Source organism: Perognathus longimembris, chromosome 4 (genome assembly GCF_023159225.1).
Source record: "Perognathus longimembris pacificus isolate PPM17 chromosome 4, ASM2315922v1, whole genome shotgun sequence".
Classification (NCBI taxonomy): domain Eukaryota; kingdom Metazoa; phylum Chordata; class Mammalia; order Rodentia; family Heteromyidae; genus Perognathus; species Perognathus longimembris.
Window position 1 is genome coordinate 22,161,414 of NC_063164.1, and position 20,178 is coordinate 22,181,591.

Below are 20,178 nucleotides of genomic sequence, written 5' to 3' on the forward strand. Positions count from 1 at the left end.
CCCACATTGGGTCCCTGGGCCAGCAAGTATCTGTGAGCACACTTTGACCTGGGCTAGCTGAAAGTAGCTTGGTTGGATCTGCAGCAAGGGCTAGGAAGGTTAGCTTGGGACCTCGGGGATGGGGTGTACTTTGGAAGGTGTGGGCTCCCATGGGTGTGTGGGAGTTTGTTTGCATTTTGGCCCTTGGTTGGCTCTCCCTCGCGTGGCCTTTCGGGTGTGAGTGTGTTTTATGGCTCTGGACCAGACTTAGACCTGTCTACTGTGGAGGGCTGGAGAGACAGAATTTAGTCCTCTAGGATCAGCATGAGATTTCAGAAGAGGTGAGTGAGATTTTGTCTGTGTTGTTTTCAAACAGGCCTGGTTTCCCTGCCCCAGCCAGGCCAGTGGTGGATGCAAGGTCATAGCGTCCCCCCAGTATAAGTCCTGATGGCCTCCTGTTGGAAGCCATCAGGTGGGGTGAGGGGGATAAGGAAGGGTTCTGGACTCCTTGTCCTCTTCAAGTGTGGTGCCTTTTCTTGGGTGAGAGGGAGGACTCTGGGCCAAGCTCTGTGGGTCACACCAACTGTGGTGTCCAGTGGGGTGAGGGTCCCGAGCAAGGTACTTACTCTTCCTGGAGTTGGTTGTGCGCTAACTGGTGACGCTGTGGTAAATCTCCGTGTCTGAATACTGCAATCTCACCATTCTGGTCTCGGTGCCTGATTGGCCATGAAGCTGCTCCTGCTACCCCACCTGTCCATAGAGCTGCTGAGTCTCTCTCAAAGCTCTGCCATGTTGGTTCTGGGCTGGCCCTGGTGCCATTGGAGCTCCCTGGGTCTGGGTTGCTTGCCATGGTCTCTGTTCCTTCCTATGTTGTCCAGATCTGGCACTGTGGGAGTTTTCTGTGTCCGAATCTGGGGACTGCAGTCTGCTGGTCAGTCCTGGAGTCTCAGGCAGCTGTGGGCCACTTTTGCAGCTGCCAATGCTGAGATGGGGGTATGGGGAAAGGCTCTTTGAGCCATTTTCTGTCCTGTGTGTGCAAGTTATGAGTTTTTTCAGTTCTTGTAATTCTCTGCTTATTCATATATTTGTTGTCAATCTCTTGTGGAGAAGTGCATTTTAGGAAACCAAATCTCTGTTTGGTTAGAGAGAGCTAGGGCAAATCCATGTTATTTGGCCATCATCTTCTTCCTGCCCACATACAATTCTGAAGGCCAAAATCACTTGACCCAAATCCAAGTATCAGCAAGGAACACAGTATCCAGAGGAAATAGAGAAGAATCAACTCTTTGCCTTTTCCATGTCCTAATGGCTGCTAGCATCCCTGGCTCATTGTCTCTATCAAAATTGCCTTCTCTCTTTCTATTTGTGGAACCTCCCTCTGCCCCTCTCTTATAAGGATATTTTGTGATTATGTGTAGAGCTCATCCAGATAATCTATGATAGTCTTCCCATGTCAACATCCTTAAGTTAATGACATCTCAAAGATCCTTTTGCCATGTAAGGTAATTTACAGGTGTTAGGGACTAGAACCTCATATCTTTGTGGAGTCAATATTCATTCCAATTTAGAGTGAAAAGAAGCACTGTGACAGTTGGGCATGGTGGCACTTGCCTGTAGTCATTGCACTTGCCCATTGTCCCAACACATAAGATTTAGAGGCAGGAACATTGCAAGTTTGAAGTCAGCTTTAGCTACATAGACCATGTCTCCAACAAACAAACAAGTAACACCAATCAGTGCAATGGAGTATAAAAACATAAAGACCATACGTAAGAATAATCACAAAAATTTGTCATAGAAATGTAGAATACTCATACATGATACTATTTACTCTGATATATACTCCGAAATCTAGATGTTCATCAGAAGGAGATTGTTAAAGTCATGGTCAAATCATATATTCTATGTAGTTGAAAATTACCTTGCAGGAAAGCATTAGCTATTAAGAGATCAAAATCCTATGTCTAGTTCCAAATTTTTTTAATGTTTATATTATTTAAAATATTGGAAATGCATGTTTTATTGTGACATTTCCACACATGTATAAAATATTTCATTTTCAGCTATTTAAAGGTAGCTGAGTTTTTGCTGAAAAGATACAAGGGAAGGGACCAAAGCACATAGAGGCAAGTAGGTATATAGTGACACATAATTTCAGGCACATAGTAGCCTTGGAATTTTGGAGTCTTGAGTGTTGATTAGGCTACCTACTTTATGTAGTCTTAATCATGCACTTATTCATGGAAGACCTTTATAAAAAGATGTGATTTTTCTTACTGCAATTGTGTGAAAACACATCTACTATTAGAAATTCTATAATGGGGTATCCAGTTTTAATGATCATATCACATACGTTTTTGTATGATAACATTTGTATAATTTTTATTCATTGATTTTTTTTTCTTTTTCAATTACAGTGATTTACAAGGAGTAAGAACAAACGCCAAAAAAGATGGAAGTGATTGGATTCTCAATGGAAGCAAGGTAGGTAAAGGACTTCTCAAGTGTAAAGAACTTCTCAAGCCTTTCTCTCTAGAAGCAGGCCACTGTTATCCATATCTCAGGACTACTCACTGATTTTTTTCTTTTGTGTTAAGGTTTCTCTGTGTAGCTTAGGCTCTCCTGTAACTCAATATGTAGACCAGGAGGGCCCCAAACTCTTCCTGCCTCAGTCTCCAGATTGCTAGGATTAGTAGTCATACTAACTTTCGATGATTGATACATCTAAGGACTCACACAGTAAAAGTTCACTTAAGTGTTTGGAGATAGTAACATATAATTATAGATATGTGTGTGGCCTTTTTTTAAGTTTTTATTATAAAACTGATGTACAGAGAGGTTACAGTTTCATACGTTAGGCATTGGATACATTTCTTGTACTGTTTGTTACCTTGTGTGTGTGGCCTTTTTTATATGCCATGTTGTATTCTTCCTCACAAATACCATAAAGATGGATTTAACATCCAAACAACCCTTACCAAATAGGACAGAGAAAAGTTGAACTTTATCATGATGAAAAATTCAGAGGAAAACACTCTAATAAATATGAAAACATTTCTAGAAGATCTTCTCAGCAAAAGATATCACATGATAGATTTCAAGAGCCTTCTATCCCTTAACCCACTAATAGACATGGAAAGTACCTCCAATCAGGGTTATATATGATTCAAAAACAAACAGATCCCAGGGGACAAAATAACTGAGGGAAGATGTTGTCCAAGATTATGTCTGCTACATACCACAAATATGTTTCTCTGATTAAGTCTTAAGTGAAGGAAAGATGCTATTTTCGATACTGCTTTAAAAGAGTCCTTTTGGGGGTTGGGAATATGGCCTAGTGGCAAGAGTTCATATACATGAAGCCCTGGGTTCAATTCCTCAGCACCTCATATATGGAAAATGGCCAGAAGTGGCGCTGTGGCTCAATGGCAAAGTGCTAGCCTTGAGCAAGAAGAAGATAGGGGCAGTGCTCAGGCCCTGAGTCCAAGCCCCAGGACTGGCCAAAAAAAAAGAGTCTTTCTGAAAATATGTTGTAAACGATGGTTATTTTTGTGCGTTAGGTCTTTTCACATGCTAATCATGCCCTGTACTTCAACCCTCCCCTCCCAATCATATTTTCTTATTTAAAAAACTTTATTTTTAATCAGTTACAGGACAGTGCCTCTGTGTGTGTGTGTGTGTGTGTGTGTGTGTGTGTGTGTGTGTGTAATGGATGGTAGTGGGTGATGAACACAGGGCCCTGAGCACTGTCCCTTAGACATTTTTGCTCAAAGCTATTACTCTTTCACTTGAGCCTCAGCTCCACTTCCAGCTTTTTGGTAATTATTTGGAGATAAGAGTCTCATAGACTGTCTGCTCAGGCTGGCTTCAACAAGAGGTCCTCAGGTCTCAGCTTCCTGAATAGCTAAGATTCCAGGCATCAGCCATTGGCACCCAGCCCATTTCAGATTTTTATTTTCATAATTAGAAAACAAACTAAGGCCAGTAACAAGGAGAATTCTCATAACTTTCTTAAAAGTGGAATCAGCCATGATGAAAATACATTAGGGTAGACTATTGTAGAAATGGTTCACAAAGTGGAGGTGTGTGTGGCTCAAGCAGTAAAGTATAAGTAAGCCTTGAGCCCCCAAACCAAGCAAGAGCTAGAGGCCCTGAATTCAGGCCTCAGTATTGGTACAGAGAGAGAGAGAGAGAGAGAGAAAGAGAGAGAGAGAGAGAGAGAGAGAGATCAGAATCTATGATTTCTGTAATTACTTCCAAGAGCTTTTGAAGAACTTAGCTTAATTATTATCATTTTTAGATCTGCATATTAAAGTGAATTTGTTTTTTTTTCCTGTCGACATCTTTTTTGTCTATTCTTTTGCTTGTTTATTATCTATAGTTAATAGAGTTCAAAGATTGAATTTGAGAGCATATGTGTACCCATTTCTAGATTCCATGATTTAAAACTAAAAAATTCACTCTGCAGCTGAACTATCAGCTACATACAGCACTCACTACTCACAGCACTCACTACTATTGTAGAAAGAAAAGAAAATTGTGAGAACTAAAAGGTGTTTTGTTTTGGGTTTTTTTTTTTTGTTGTTGTTGTTGTTTTTTGCCGGTCCTGGGCCTTGGACTCAGGGCCTGAGCACTGTCCCTGGCTTCTTCCCGCTCAAGGCTAGCACTCTGCCACTTGAGCCACAGCGCCACTTCTGGACGTTTTTGTATATGTGGTGCTGGGGAATCAAACCCAGGGCTTCATGTATATGAGGCAATTACTCTTGCCACTAGGCCATATCCCCAGCCCCTAAAAGGTATTTTTTATGTCTTTAATTCTTTTTTTATTTTATCTATTTTTATGTTTTTGGTGCTAGTCCTGAAGCTTGAACTCAAGGCTCAGTTAGGTACTATCCCGGAGCTTTTGTGTTCAAGGCTATCACTTTACCACTTGAACCCCAGCTCTACTTTGGCTTTTTTGTGTGTATGTCATTAATTGGAGGTAAGAGTCTCATAGAGTTTCCTGCTGGCTTCAAGCCAAAACTCTCAGATCTCAGACTTCTGAGTAACAAGGATTATAGCTTTGAGCCCTACTTAATCCATTTTTTAAAATTAGCACATGTTTTACAAGAAAAAGTTTTGTTTGTAACATCCATACACATTGTTCTGTTTTTTTTGCCAATCCTGTGACTTGGGACTTGGCCTGAGCACTCACTGTTCGTGGCTTCTTTTTGCTCAAGGCTAGCATGCTACCTACCTCTTGAGCCACAGCACCATTCCCAACTTTTTCTGTGTACATGGTGCTGAGGAATCGAACCCAGGGCTTCAGGCATGCTAGGCAAGCAATCTACCTCTAAGCCATATTACCAGCCCCTCATTGTTCTGTTTTTATACATGTAAACAAACTACTTCAACCACATAGTCATCGTTATTCACCCCAACTCTTTCCTGCTGTTAAACACCCTCATTTCAGATCTTACTTTGAATTTTTGCTCTAGTTTTTAGTAAATGTATTGCTAAAGTGAGTACATCTCCAAGTTTTTGAGCAAAAAGTGATGCAATGAAGTAACAATTTTTGTCATGACATATAGAATTTTTTTGAAGAATATCTTTAGATAAATATATTTGTAAAAGTCCTTCATGAATTCTTCTTTGCTACAAAACTTTCTAAGCATTAGGAATAGATATGGAAGTAGGAAATGGCTATGAGTCCAAGTAGGGAAGAATGGCAAGGGACTTGTATTAATGTGTTACCAATAACTCATCACCACTGCCTACCTTCATTTGTCGCTCATTTCCTACTAATGGTGTGTGTGTGTGTGTGTGTGTGTGTGTATGTATACATATAAAACCTACTAAGGGGGCTGGGAATATGGCCTAGTGGCAAGAGTGCTTGCCTCGTATACATGAGGCCCTGGGTTCGATTCCTCAGCACCACATATACAGAAAATGGCCAGAAGTGGCGCTGTGGCTCAAGTGGCAGAGTGCTAGCCTTGAGCAAAAAGGAAGCCAGGGACAGTGCTCAGGCCCTGAGTTCACGGCCTAGGACTGGCCAAAAAAAAAAACAAAAAACCTACTAAGATAAATGCATTTGCATATAGTTTGATTAACATTAACATGATGGTAAGCTGCTGTTACTCTAGAAGTAAGGGATGAGATAGGAGAGATAAATGTAGGCCCATTAACTTCATGTATGAACAATCAACCTTACATGTACCTAGATCAGGCACAGAGAGAATATAAAGCATGCCTAACCTGTTTTAGTCTTGAGTATGCTTTACCCAATCCTGACTTGTGCATGAGCATGAATATTGCAGAGCATTATAGTGTTCTTGGGATTTTGCAGGTGTTCATCACTAACGGGTGGATGAGTGATGTTGTGATTGTAGTTGCTGTCACAAATCGTGAAGCTCGCTCTCCCGCCCATGGCATTAGCCTTTTTCTGGTGGAAGATGGGATGAAAGGATTTATTAAGGGACGGAAGTTACATAAAATGGGATTGAAAGCCCAGGTAAGTTATAATATAAATCATATTCAGGTAATTCAATTTAGTTCCAGTCACAAAAAAGACAAACAGAATTTTATGTGGTACAAACATAATTCCCTAAGTGGAATTCCTGAAATAGGTTCTTCACAAATGGTAGCGGACTTTTATTCTCAGTAATGCCACTATATAACATAGTGGTAGTTAAGAAAGGAATATTTCAAGGTGTTTGAAATATCAGCCCTAGAAATGGAAAAATTAGCTGCAAAGGTAATAAGCTATTTCTTTATGAAATGTATTAAAGAACTGAAATAAGAAAATGTTTCTCCTATTTGATAAAACCTGATGTTTTTATATATAATATATGTACTTATACATAAAATGTAATATTTATTATATAATTTTATATAATATATAACATAAATATGCATACAACATATACTCTATATAACATATTATATTTGAAATTCTTTTTCCAGTACCTAGAACATGAATGACAGTGAATTACCATGCAAAAGTCACAAGTTTTTGGTCAGATGGATCTGAATTTGAATTACTGGTTTACCACTTGTTCAATAAGTTTTTATGTGACTTCTTATGTTTTTTCTTTTATGGAAATTGTAGACGTTTCCTCACGAGGTTATTGGAAACTTAAATGAGCTGATTCTCTACTTTAATTGTATGGCCTTCTAGGATACTGCAGAACTATTCTTTGAAGATGTTCGATTGCCAGCTAGTGCCCTACTTGGAGAAGAGAATAAAGGTTTCTACTACCTCATGCAAGAGCTTCCACAGGTTAGAAATGTTTATAAAGATTCTATCTTTTAGGAAAATACAGAACTATATAGATCCATGCTTGCAAAATACATCAACTATTTGACTATAAAGTTTAGAAACTATGATTGATATAAGCTATATAAATAACTGAATTCAATGACATCCAACCCAAACTTATAAAGTAAGTAAGGAACATAGGTGTTTCAGTTCTGTAGTTCTTCGAATGATTTCGGTTTGTTAACTACAAGACAGGAGCTTTTAGCTCTTCATAAGTGTCACCAAAAACTTTTGGCAGTTTTTAAACATCTGAGTCAAATGGTAAAGAGGTTAAATTCAAACTAAAAATTGTAGTCCCAATCATTTTCACATCTGTTTTTGGCATATAGTTGCTCAGTAATGATTACAGGGTCTTACATGTCAGCCTGTTGTAGGCTAGATTTGTCTGGTGACTGCCATGACATGAACTAAACACAAAACAAGGATAAAGAGCTAGAGGTAGTATCATTTAAGTGAAATGTATTTATTAGCATTTAATTCTAGCATAATAAAATTAAGCTGCCTAAGGCTAATTTGTTCATATAAGTAGAATTTAACCTGTGCACTTTAAGATACTGAATTCTACAGGTACATTATTATACAGTACACGAATATCAGTAAATAAAAATCATAAATTATAAATTACATTTAATTATATATATTACATATAGTCATTTATGGAAATAAAGAATTATAAGGTTACTTGCTGAATTTATTGTAATTAAAATTATGTTAAAATTATTTATATAATTAGAATATGTTTAAGACCTAATTTTTGGGTTATAGGAAAGGCTACTAATCGCTGATATAGCAATTTCGGCCTGTGAATTCATGTTTGAAGAAACCAGGAACTATGTTAAGCAGAGAAAAGCTTTTGGAAAAACAGTTGCTCATATACAGGTAAGCTCATTATTAGTTTATCTGTTTAACTGGAGTAAGTCTTGGATGAACATAAATTTGCTTAATTTTCATATAAGATGTTTTAGGAAACCATGAAAGTAGATGAGATTCTTGGGGGAAATAGAGTGCAAAATAAGAAAAAAAAGGAACTAAGCACAGAGACTTAAGGGAAACTACAAGATTTGAAGTTGAAATAAGAAAGGTAAAGTCTGGAAAGACAACTGGTAATAAAAGTTAGGAAACTAAGTAAATCAGAAAGGTGAAGAGGATTTCCAGTAACAGTTGATGGGACCAAATTGTGGGCCCTCTAGTTTCTTATACAGAAGCAAGTTTATGTTTAGTGTGTGCTGGTGTCTCACACTTATAATCCTAGCTACCCAAAAGGCTGAGACCTGGAGGATTGTGATTTAAAGTTAGCCTGAATAGAAAAGTCCACAAGAGGCCATCTACAAAATAATCAACAAAATGCCAGACTGGCATAGCTCAAGTGGTAGAGTGCCAGCCAAATTATAGCTTGAAGTTCTGAGTTCAGTCCCCAGTACTGGCCCAAAAAATACAGTTTATAAACATTGCAGTCATGAAACTTGTGAAGTATCTCACTGGTTGAAAACTTTGAGTGAGAATTGTATTTTAAAATTTGTAAGCAGATGCTGACCAAGAACAGTGTCTTGGGCTCAATCCCCAGACAAAGAAAGAAAACACACACACACACACACACACACACACACACACACACACACACACACACACGTTAAGAAAAGAACCCAAACAAGATTTTTTAAAGAAAATGACCTTGGCTCAATGTCTTTGTGAAGGGATGAAGCACAATTTTTAGAATCAGCATTAGGGAGATTGTGTGCAAGTGTGTTTTTAAGTCCTAATATAGTTCCTGAAATTTCTGTGGTAAATTGTCTTCTCTCAGAAATATTTTTCTGCTTGTTTGCAAAACTTATAAAAAGAAATATTGTCCTATTTTTGAATAGGATTAGTAACTTTCATATAGTTACTGTGAGGACTTGATGGAATAAACACAAAGTGCTTTTTTTTTTTTTTTTTGGCCAGTCCTGGGCCTTGGACTCAGGGCCTGAGTACTGTCCCTGGCTTCTTTTTGCTCAAGGCTAGCACTCTGCCACCTGAGCCACAGCGCCACTTCTGGCCATTTTCTGTATATGTGGTCCTGGGTTCAATTCCCCAGCACCTGTATACGAGGCGAGCACTCTTGCCACTAGGCCATATTCCCAGCCCCACAAAGTGCTTTTAATATTGCCTGTTAAAATACACTTTTACTTAGATCAGCCATTAATACTGTTTTTTCCTTAAATAATGTCTTGCTCTATTTTGTTAGAATACAGGGGATTGTTTTACAAATTTCCTCTTGTTGCTTCTGAACTGAACTTTCTCTGTGTCTTTTTATGTGTGTGCCAGTCCTGGAGTTTGAACTCAGGGCCTAGGAGATGTCCCTGAGCTTTAGCACTCAAGACTAATGTACTACCATCTAAACCCCAGCTTCACTTCTGACTTTTTGGCGATTGAGGTCACAGTCTCATGGACTTTCCTGCTTGCGAGCTGCCTTTGCATCATGATTCTCAGATCTCAGCCTCCTGAGTTGCTAGGGCAGATGTTACCAGGCTTCTATGTCTTCTGAAAACTGCTTGCTGCCTATATTATCACCAACTTAATTTTTCTCTGTCTTAATAAAATGACTTTAGTCCTGTCTTACTGATAAGAGAGATCTTGAACAGTCTCATTCGTGTGCACACTCAATGAAGAAAAATGTTAAAAATATGAGATTGACAAAACAAGTCCAATTGACTTCTAAATTGTAATTTGCTTAAGAGCAAAGGTTTTTTGTTTGTTTTTGTGTTCTGAAAGAAGGTCTATCTATATAGTTTTAGCCTGCCCTCAAACTCATAGTCTTGCTACCTCAGCCTCCCTTATACTGGGATTAACAGGTAGGTGTGCATCACTATCACAGCTAAAAGCAGTGATGTAATATTGTATATTCCCTTTCATTTATGGGACTGAGTTTTCATATGTCAGTAATTCTCAGTGCCAGGCATCTCCCCTTAGGTATTCACAATGCAGTGACTAAGTATCATGTATATTTAGTATCCTAGAGGGAGGACATGAATTATCTTCCATGAATTATCTTCCTCAAAATACTGACTGGGCACAGTGGCTCACACTTGTAATTCTAGCTGCTTCAGAAGCTGGGATCAAGCCTGTAGATGGCCACATAGGGAAAAAGTTTGCAAGATTCCTCTCAACTAATGAAAAGCTAGGCACAGTAATGGTGTTCTTCTGTCACCTGGCTGTGATCCATGCTAGCTTGGACAAAAAGAACCTGTCCAAAAAACAACAAGAACAAACTGGTTTAAAGGCATGAGTTATGCTGCAGTATACCTGCCTGGCAAGTAGCAAGACCCTGATTTCAACTCCCTCCCTGAACCCCCTCAAAAAAGTCACCTGACAATCTATAGAGAAATATTGTCACACACGATTTGTTTCTGTTGGTTGTTTTTTTTTAATTTTGTTGAGCACTCAAATGTAATATGATATCTTTGACTCTGGAAATACACGCTAAAGTTCCTAGAAATATAAAAGAAGTTCACCACTTGTATCAGAATGTAACTTTCTCATCAGTCCTGCAAGTGGAATCCTATCATTTGCTTCTAATATCCAGCCTCACACCAATAATGTTTACTAAAACTTTTATAGAGTAAAGCTTACAGCAAACTTTAGAAAGGAAACCAACTAGATATAATTTCCAACCTTCTATTTACTACAAGGATGTACATTTACTATTTGTGGAATTCATATTAGATTACAACAAAGATGATTATAATATTACCTAGATTGCCTGAGTGCCTCAAAAAGATGTGATTTGACATTTATACATAATGGAACTAGAAAACTATTATTACTTCCCCTAAACATTTCTTTTAACAAACATATTCATGTAATGTTTAACACTATGGACTGTATAACCATGGACTGCAAACATGACCAAGTGATGTAACCATTGTAACATGGTAGCTTAACCATTACCTGGGTGTTTGTAGAGATGCTGGTGCAGCCAAACCATCAGTCATAAAAATATAGCATGCATACAATTCTTCATACTATATAGTGCTTGATAATAGTTGACTATACTCCTTGTATATTTATTATACTGCACTTTCGGTTGTTATTCTAGAGTCTATCACTTTTAGTTATTAAAAAGTGTATTATAAAACAATTTGCCATGTTCATACCAACAGCAGCTTCAAGTATTGTTTTCCCTGTGTCTTGGCTGTATCAATAGTCTCTGTGGATTGATTGACATACCATCAAGATTTGTATAATTACACTGTGATATTTGCAGAATTATGAAATTGCCTAATGGCATGTTTTATAGAACATTTCCCCATCATAGCACATGACTGTACTTAATTGCATTTTTGTAGCAAAAAGTAAGGAATTTTAATCCTGTTTTCCAAAGCAAATGTCACTTCTTGAAAAAGAATTGCAATAACTTTTTATTTATTTATTTGGCCAATTCTGGGGTTTGAACTCAGGGCCTGGGCACTGTCCTAAGCCTCTTTTGCCAAAGGCTATCACTCTACCACTTGAGCCACAATACTATTTCCGGCTTTTTCTGTTTATGTGGTACTGAGGAATCGAACCCAAGGTTTCATGCATGCTAGCCAAGCACTCTACCACAAAGTCACAGTCCCAGCCCTCACTAACTTTTTAGATGGTGGCAATAACATTCTTCGTCATTCATATGGATACAAAGCAATATTACTTTCCAAATGTATGTGTTGAGAATTCTGAGCTAATCTTTTATTTTTTTCTATTTTGAATAGTGTTTTCAAATAATATTTTTATTTCCAGTAGGATATATGTAGAGAAGATAAATGACCAATACCTCCTATTCTATAGCTGAATATACTATGTTTCGAATTGTTCAACTGAAATAGACCTTATGTATCACATTATACTTAGCTCTATATACTCCACAGGTGATATCATAGTTTGTAATTTTCCCTGGAACACAATAAAATAGTAAAAGTTGGGTGCTGAATAATAATGGCCATGATTTATCAACTGTGTTCCAGACTGTACTAAGTGAACTGTCCTATTTTTTACAACTGTATGTAATAATTGTTATAATCAAAGTTCATCTTAAAGATAAGGAAATTGAGGCAAAGATAAGTGATTTGTCCAAAATTATACAGACATTCTATTCCAGAATCTGTACTTTTAGGCATGTTGTTTTTTATTGCCCAGAAGTTTAAAGTGGATGCCTTTTTTTCTCTCCTTGTTTCCTTTTCCTAGTGACCAATGAAGTGAAATGGAATGTTCTTTTCTAATGAGAGCTCTTAGTCATTTCCTGTATAGTAGGTTCTTTTGATTCTAAAGGCCCATAGTATTAGGGAAAGGAATAGGAGAGGGAGAAATTACACTTTGTCCTTTATGCACTAAAACAGTTCTTAGGCCTTGAGCATTAAATAACTATAAAATTACATAGCAAATTTTATTTGTTTTATTTTACATTAAAGCATACTATATTATCATGCCGCTGCTTAAATGCCTACTGAATTAAATAACCTGTTTGAAATATGTTCTAAATTCTAAAATTCTAAGGTATTTGTCATTCAGACTCTGAAAGAGACTCCGACCCATCCACTTAGTAATTTGGGATGGATTTTAATACTAGCTGCATTATTACCCATTAGCAAATATTAGTGGTTGTTAAATATACTGCTTTGAACATGTAGATCATTCAAAATACTCTAATAAAATGTAGTACAATTATCAGCTGTGATTTGTTAGAAAGAAAGCATGACACAGTGTCTATAGTGAATAGCAAAGGCAAATTCTGTTTAGTTACACACAGCCCAATGCCACAAATATGTTAATACTTAATCTCTTTATCTGAAGGGTATAAATCATGCTCTCTTGGAGACATTTTTTTCTGATCTCTAGACCTAGTGGATGCAAAGAAGTAAGAATTCTAAGTGATTTCAGCCTGGTCTGAAATTTCACTTCAGCCTCAAGAATCTCAGGGATCACACAGGAAAAGCTCTTGTATGGGAGAATCATGCTGAGATTCTCGTTCATGTTTGTATAAGTGCAAAAGTACATCAGTGCATATCACCTTACAGAAGTTCACTAAATTTCAGAAGGTGGCAGTAGCATTCTTCCTCCACTAGTTCATTGTGACTAGAAGTATTATTTTCCAAGAAAGTGTATAGATAGGTAGATGCATTAATGTCTAACTTGAATTACTCTGACCATTTTTATGAGTAACTTCTACTTTGTACCATCTGTTAGCCACAGTGAATGGCTCTTAAGTTCTACAGAAGCAGAATGATCAAAAACATTTCTATTTGAATTTCTACAAGGAAAGTAGAGCCAGCTCACCACAGCTGGGCCTCAGACTTCAGCTAGAATAGGGTGTACTTTTGTAAGCTACTATAAATAGAATGCAGCAGTATTTCAAGTCCAAGCCAGTTTCCTGAAGAGCTGGTGCCAGAGGCAACAGATGTAATCTCAAAAGTTCAGGATGTGAAAGCCAAGAGTGAAGAATGAAATAAAACTTGACCAAAGGGGGAGCCATAAGTAACAATGGAGGATTGTCTACATAGAACAGAAATACTATTGGTTGTTCCTGGACAGTAGGAGATAGATAAGTAGTAGTGACAACCCATGACATTTCATTGATCCTAGAGACTGGCTACACCTAAAAGTAGGGAGTGAGGGTGGAGTGAGATAAAAGAGGTTACAGGATTTTCCCTCCAGCTTTTACTTTATTTCACTTCAAGGCAAGGAGGCAATGTAGGGAAATGTGCATACAAAATAGAGAATAAATCATCAGTCTCTGAAGATAACAAGGTGTTTTGGCAGTTGTACCTAAAGGACTGTACCACAAGATGGTGCTCATGCAGTATATAAAGTCATGTTGTTTGAAAGTCGTTTTCTTTGTCTTAATTTCAGTCTAAAAGATGAGATATAATTTAGCTATTTTTTTATATCCTTCAGCACAGTTTTCTTATCACTCAAATATACTGGGTTAAATTTTTTTGTGTGTGCTAGTATTGCTCGTCCTGGGCCTTCAACTCAGGGCCTGAGCACTGTCCCTGGCTTCTTTTTGCTCAAGGCTAGCACTCTACCACTTGAGGCACAGCACCACTTCTGGCCTTTTCTATATATGTGGCGCTGAGGAATTGAACCCAGGGCCTCATGTATACGAGGCAAGCACTCTTGCCACTAGGCCATATTCCCAGCCCCTTCTCAAGGATTATGCAAAATCACTGGAGCCACATCTTCAGTCCTAGATTTTTACTGGTTAGTTGGAGGTAAGAATCTCTCAGATTTATCTGCCCCGGTTGGCTGGCTGGTTTCAAACCTCATTCCTCAGGTCTTAGTGTCTTGAGTAGCTAAGATTACAGATATTAGCCACTGGCTCCCTGCTTATTTTAATCTTTCTTAAAGAACATATGCCTTCCCCCACCCCCACCCCTTTGTGGGAGGAAAACCCAGCAATTCAACTTTTGTTTTGTCCTAGAAGTGTTTTTTTAAATTGTTTAATTCTGAGATGCTGAGTAAAAATGTGTACTCTTTCCATGCTTTTTTTTTCTTTCATCATAAGACAGTACAGCACAAACTAGCAGAATTAAAAACACACATATGTGTAACCAGAGCTTTTGTGGACAGCTGTCTGCAGCTTCATGAGAAGAAACGCCTGGACTCTGCCTCTGCTTCCATGGCAAAATATTGGTATGCATTCTGCAATAATTAAAATGTGTTGTTTTCTCAAACTGCTGTGGAATTCTGCCAACTTCGAATGCAGCCTTGAAGGTATTAAAGGAAGAAGGCTGTATAAATGAAAAATAGCTGTAAGAATTAGCTTTAAAATACTGCTGGAACACTCCATTAGGCCTATTTATAATGTGCTAAGAATTATGCAAGTTGGTATTTAATTTATAGCTTACCACTTAAAAGAAAAGAGTAAGAGACTGAAATAGAGTGATTGATGAGTTAATTCAAATAGCAGTTTAATTACATATTACCTAAAGAGTGGCAGTATGGTAAGACTGAAAGGGTAGAACAGTAAAACAGTGAGGGCTCCTATAAGAAAGTCCCAATTCTTCCATTACATACTCCAGCTAAATCTTATTATTTCTGGGACAGTTTTGTATTATCCTTGAAATAATTTGGTTTGGTAGGATTCTTCTTATGTAAAGTGTTTTCCTGGTCTGAGCAAAAAAATACTGTACTGTCAAAAGTTGTATGCTCTTATTAAGTGAAAAAAACACTGTACTATTAAACTTGAAATGGCTTGGATTTTAATTAAAGATGAACAATATATAGTGTGAAACATGAAGTTCTTGTAAAAAAAAAAAAACAACAACCTTCTATATAAGGCTTTTATGTAACAATTCCGTAATAATAAACTTGCCAGACAGAAATGTAAAGTGAAATTACTAAAAACTTGTACTTCTGGGGAAAACATTTTATGTTTATAACAAATTCTTTGACTAGTGTGATAAGAATTTTAGATTTTATTGAGAAGAGAACTTTATACAGCTTATTAATCTTATTCTTTGAAAACACCACATTTATAGGCATAATGATACTGAAGCAGCTAGAACTACAAATTATAGTCCAGTAAATAGTTCACTAAAATACTTTCCAAGTACAAAAAATACTGAACTCCACATATAATTATCCTCAGTGATTTGTCCTTTAATCATTAGATGGCTAGTTTATTTCTTAGGAACATCCTTACCTATACTGTGTTAAGTTAGAATTAGTTGAATATGGAAATGTACCTATGTATACTTTTGTTTTATATTTTCCACTGTTGAGAAGCAAGTAGAAAAGAATGATAAACTAATTTATATTGTTACTTTAAGGTTAATAAAATCCTACCATTCATATTATGGATTTCACTGATAGTTTAATTTGTTACTGGGTAAGTTCTGTGGTAGAGCTTTTGCCTCACGTGTGTAAGACCTTGGGTTCAGTTACAGCACTGTAAAACAAACATTTGAGTGAGATCAGAGAAGACTTTTTGTCAAATATTTCATATTAATCCCTCTCCCTCCCTCTTAGCCCTAACAAGCCCCTGAAGTTACCTATGGGAAGACATGCACTTCCATAATCTACCCTCTTAGCTTTTCACTGCTACCTTCAGTTTGCTTCTGAAAAGCCAGAACCATAGTTTTTTTATTTTTTTTATAATATATATTTTTTTATCAAACTGAATTACAGAGAGGTTACACTTTCATACATTAGGCATTTCATTACTCTAGTAGTTTTACAAAGAAGTCACAACTCTATAAACCAGGTTCTGAGTACCATGCATTGTGATCAATGTCACCCAGAACCATACCATTTTTATAGTTTTTGAAATTCACAGTTGTCTTTAGAGAAGTGGAGGCATGGCTCAAGTAGTAGAGTACTAGCCTTGGGATTAGGGAGCCACGTGAGAGGCCAGGGACACACGCGCGCGCGCGCACACACACACACACACACGCACACACTTGTCTTCAGTTAGACCATGACATGTTTGGAGAAAGTAAGACATTACAAAGGCAAAAAGTACTAGCTGCCTGGGTAGTTTAGATGAAACAGAGAATCTAAATAACTTATACCTAATTCTACTCTTTATGCTTTTCAAGCCCATAGCTAAAAACCTGATATTCTGAGTTTCCTGTATTTTGTTTCTAGCCTTAATAAAAACCCAGACAGAAGTACAAATCATGAAGGAATTGTTTGTGTGAAAATTCACCTGAATTTATTCCATATGTAATTTGTATCATCCTTTCTTAGCTGTCTCATATGCCTATTTGAATTGCTAGATTAGTGGCTGCATCCAAACAATCATAGATGTTTTATTTGCTGATTGTCAAGTACCTCATGAAAGTAGGCTCACCGTTCTCTGTGTGCTCATCTAGGGCTTCTGAATTGCAGAACAGTGTCGCTTATGAATGCGTACAGCTCCACGGAGGCTGGGGGTACATGTGGGAGTATCCTATCGCAAAGTGAGTATGGTTTTTCTTTTATTCTCTGCTTAATCACATGAAAACACAAACAGAAGAAAAATTCTTTAGTGTACTTTGTACATCAGATAAAGAGGGAAAGAAGGTACAGAATTATTTTTCCACTAAGGAGTATATGCATTCAAATGGAAGCAGGATTTTGTTATATTTAGAAGAAGCAAAGGGATTTAATGGTTGGCTTTGAAATATATATATATATATATATATTATATATACACACTAAGATTTAATGGTTGGCTTTGAAATATATATATATTACTTCTTAATTTGCTTATTTTGAATTTTACTTGTTTGTCTACGTTTTGTTGTTGTTGCTGTTGTAGTACTGGGTTTCTTGTATTGAGCAAGCACTTTAACCACTTCCCAGGCTACTTTGTAAGAAAAAAAGAATTAGCTGTGCAAGAACTACTAGGCTACATACTAAAGTACCTAAAATGTCAAAACTTAAATACTTGGTTATTTAGTTTTGAAAAGTAAAAATATTTTTTCCAAATATTGTATCTTTTCAATAAAAGTAAATACACTTCTTTTTATTGTGCCAGATATGACTCTTCGGAGTGAAAACCAGAACCAATTTATAAGTATTTTCTTCTTCACATTCTTCCCCCGTTCCTTTAGCTTTCTTTTTTCTTTCTACAGTCGTTTACCTCAGTTTCCCACTGATATTTCTCCCTATCATCTTGGAAATATTTTTTCTGCTTGCTTTACAGTATTTTCAGTTTAGAAAGGTTTCTCAAGTATAGTGGTTTATAACTGACTGTAATCTCAGCTACTTGGGAGATGTAGATCAAGGAAGATCACTTCAAACCCAACCAGAGCAAAAAATTAGCCAGACCTCATTTCAATAAACAAGCTGGGTGTGGTGGTACATACTTATCATTCTGGCTGTGCAGGAGGCATAACATTGTGGTCTGAACCTGGCTCTAGGCAAACAGTACAAGTTCTACCTTATATGAAAATTAATCCAAACAAAAAAGTACGGCTATGACTTGAGTGACAAAATGCCTGCACAACAAGCACAAAATCGGCGTTCACTAACTCCAATATAAGGAACCCCTCCTCCAGTGATGTGTGTGTGCACATATATATGTATATGTATATGTATATATTCATTCTGAAACTGAAAATAACAATGAAATGAAAATAACAATTTTATCTGAATATAGTATATTAAAGGGAAAAATGATCAAGTTCTAGTTGAACTGTCAGCCTAATGCTCTTGAATGCATCATTTTGACAACAATAATTGAAAACATTGGACAGACATATTTCTTATTAACGAAAATAAACATTTAAGTTTCATTAAGGAAGAAGCTCTAGCATAGATATGAATTGCTAATATTTCCTAGTCACTGAGCAGCTCTGAATGCTTTAATTACTGGATATATGTAACTTATAACAATTTATGAAAACAAGCAGCTAGGTGGTTTTTTTTTTCTCACTGTAGAATATATGCAGAAAGTAGCTAAATTATTTTTTAAAAATCAGTCCCCGGGCTTGGATTTTGGTATATATTTTTAGAACTGCTTCAAATCAAATGCAGGTTTTGGTTTTAATCTTCACGTGGTCATAGAATGAGAAGTAAACTTTCAGTTATGCTAGCATAAACTTAATCATTGGAATTTTTCCTGTGAATTTTTATGTTTTCACAATACTTATCTGTAATAATCAGAAAGTCAAATGATGGGTGTTTATATGTTTGTGCTTAACTCTGTTATTAGAACTTCTGGGAATGTAGACATGTAGTACTCAATGTTTGCTTGTTTAGTTTATATTCTAAGTGAAGATGAGTCAACCATTCTACATAGTTTCACATTATAATGCGGTTTAGACCATTGTCTCTGCTTTCTCGGAGTCCATTCCTTTAGATCAATAGCAAGAAAAAGTATAGCTTAATAGCTTAGTTTAAATTCTGTGTTCTGTTTTCTTTAAGAAATAATCATTTTTCTTTTTGGCTGCACGTTAGTTCAAAGACTCTTTAGAGTATTCTTTCTTCCAAAGACATAGGGAATTGTACTATCACTTAATATTTTTCTAAAAAAAACCAATTTGATAGTAAGAGTATAATGTACAGACTATGATTTAAGAGAAGAAGTATCTTGTTTTTGTTTTATATCCTTAGATTAAACTACACTATTTGATGTGTGTGTAAACACACACGTACATGCATGTATACATATTGTTGAGTCTTGGCTTAAAAGATAAAAAACTTTTTTTTTCATGGTAGTGGAGTTTGAACTCAGGGCTTGTGTCACTAATGAAAGTTCTTCCACTGAGCTATGTCTTCTGTAGTTTCTGTTTTTAATTAATAGACACGTAGGTCTATTTCAGTCTTGCATATTTGGTGTATGTCTAAAAGAAGTAGATCTTAGGTTTTGATGTTTGAAGGTTTTTCTGTCAAGCTACGAAGAGTAGCTTGACATGGAGAGCTTCAGTGTAGTTAAACATTTCTCCTGCTGCCTTTCTCTACTAATTTTAGTTGATGACTAAATTTAATTAGTAACTCATAAGCAGGTCTACTGATCTGTTATTACATATTCTCTTGGAGCTTGTTTAATGTAAAAAAATATTTAACCTAGGCCAAAAATGTCTCAAAGTGTTGAGATTGGTGAGGTAGGCCTAAATGCCAAGAAAGTCCTTAAAATACAAGTGCTTGTTTTTGTGGGGAACAAGAAAACCTGCTCAGAAAAACATATATTTGAGAATGTGTCTAGATTTTAAAACTCATGAAGAAGTTCTGAGATTGGTAACTTCCTTTCTAAAGTAGAAAATCATATGAGTAGTTACTGAGTTTCTCCTTGCTTGCAAGATACCTTGATTAATATAGAAAGGCAAAATTTATGTCCAGAAATGGTCATGTTCTTAGAGAGCTAGCACATTTAATTTGACTTAAAAAGTAAATAACTAAAATCTAAATTTTATACTGGGGGTGGGGGAATACCTTTGGATTTGTCTGCTGGGAAAGTACAA

General features: G+C 36.6%; 1 protein-coding gene and 1 long non-coding RNA gene across 2 annotated transcripts in view; one reads left to right on the forward strand and one right to left on the reverse strand.

The window, feature by feature from the left end:
* Nucleotides 1–20,178, forward strand: part of Acadl (acyl-CoA dehydrogenase long chain) — a 37,290-nt gene that overhangs the window by 15,506 nt on the left and 1,606 nt on the right. Inside the window, exons 5-10 of the mRNA XM_048344833.1 lie at nt 2,397–2,463; nt 6,305–6,469; nt 7,136–7,237; nt 8,042–8,155; nt 14,793–14,920; nt 17,104–17,190. Coding sequence (XP_048200790.1) covers nt 2,397–2,463; nt 6,305–6,469; nt 7,136–7,237; nt 8,042–8,155; nt 14,793–14,920; nt 17,104–17,190 — 663 coding nt within the window. The remainder of the gene's footprint in view (nt 1–2,396; nt 2,464–6,304; nt 6,470–7,135; nt 7,238–8,041; nt 8,156–14,792; nt 14,921–17,103; nt 17,191–20,178) is intronic.
* LOC125350341 lies at nt 4,318–4,526 on the reverse strand. Its single transcript, XR_007210719.1, has 2 exons — nt 4,484–4,526; nt 4,318–4,452 (listed from the first exon to the last, which is right to left on the reverse strand). It is a non-coding gene; the product is annotated as an uncharacterized LOC125350341 (long non-coding RNA).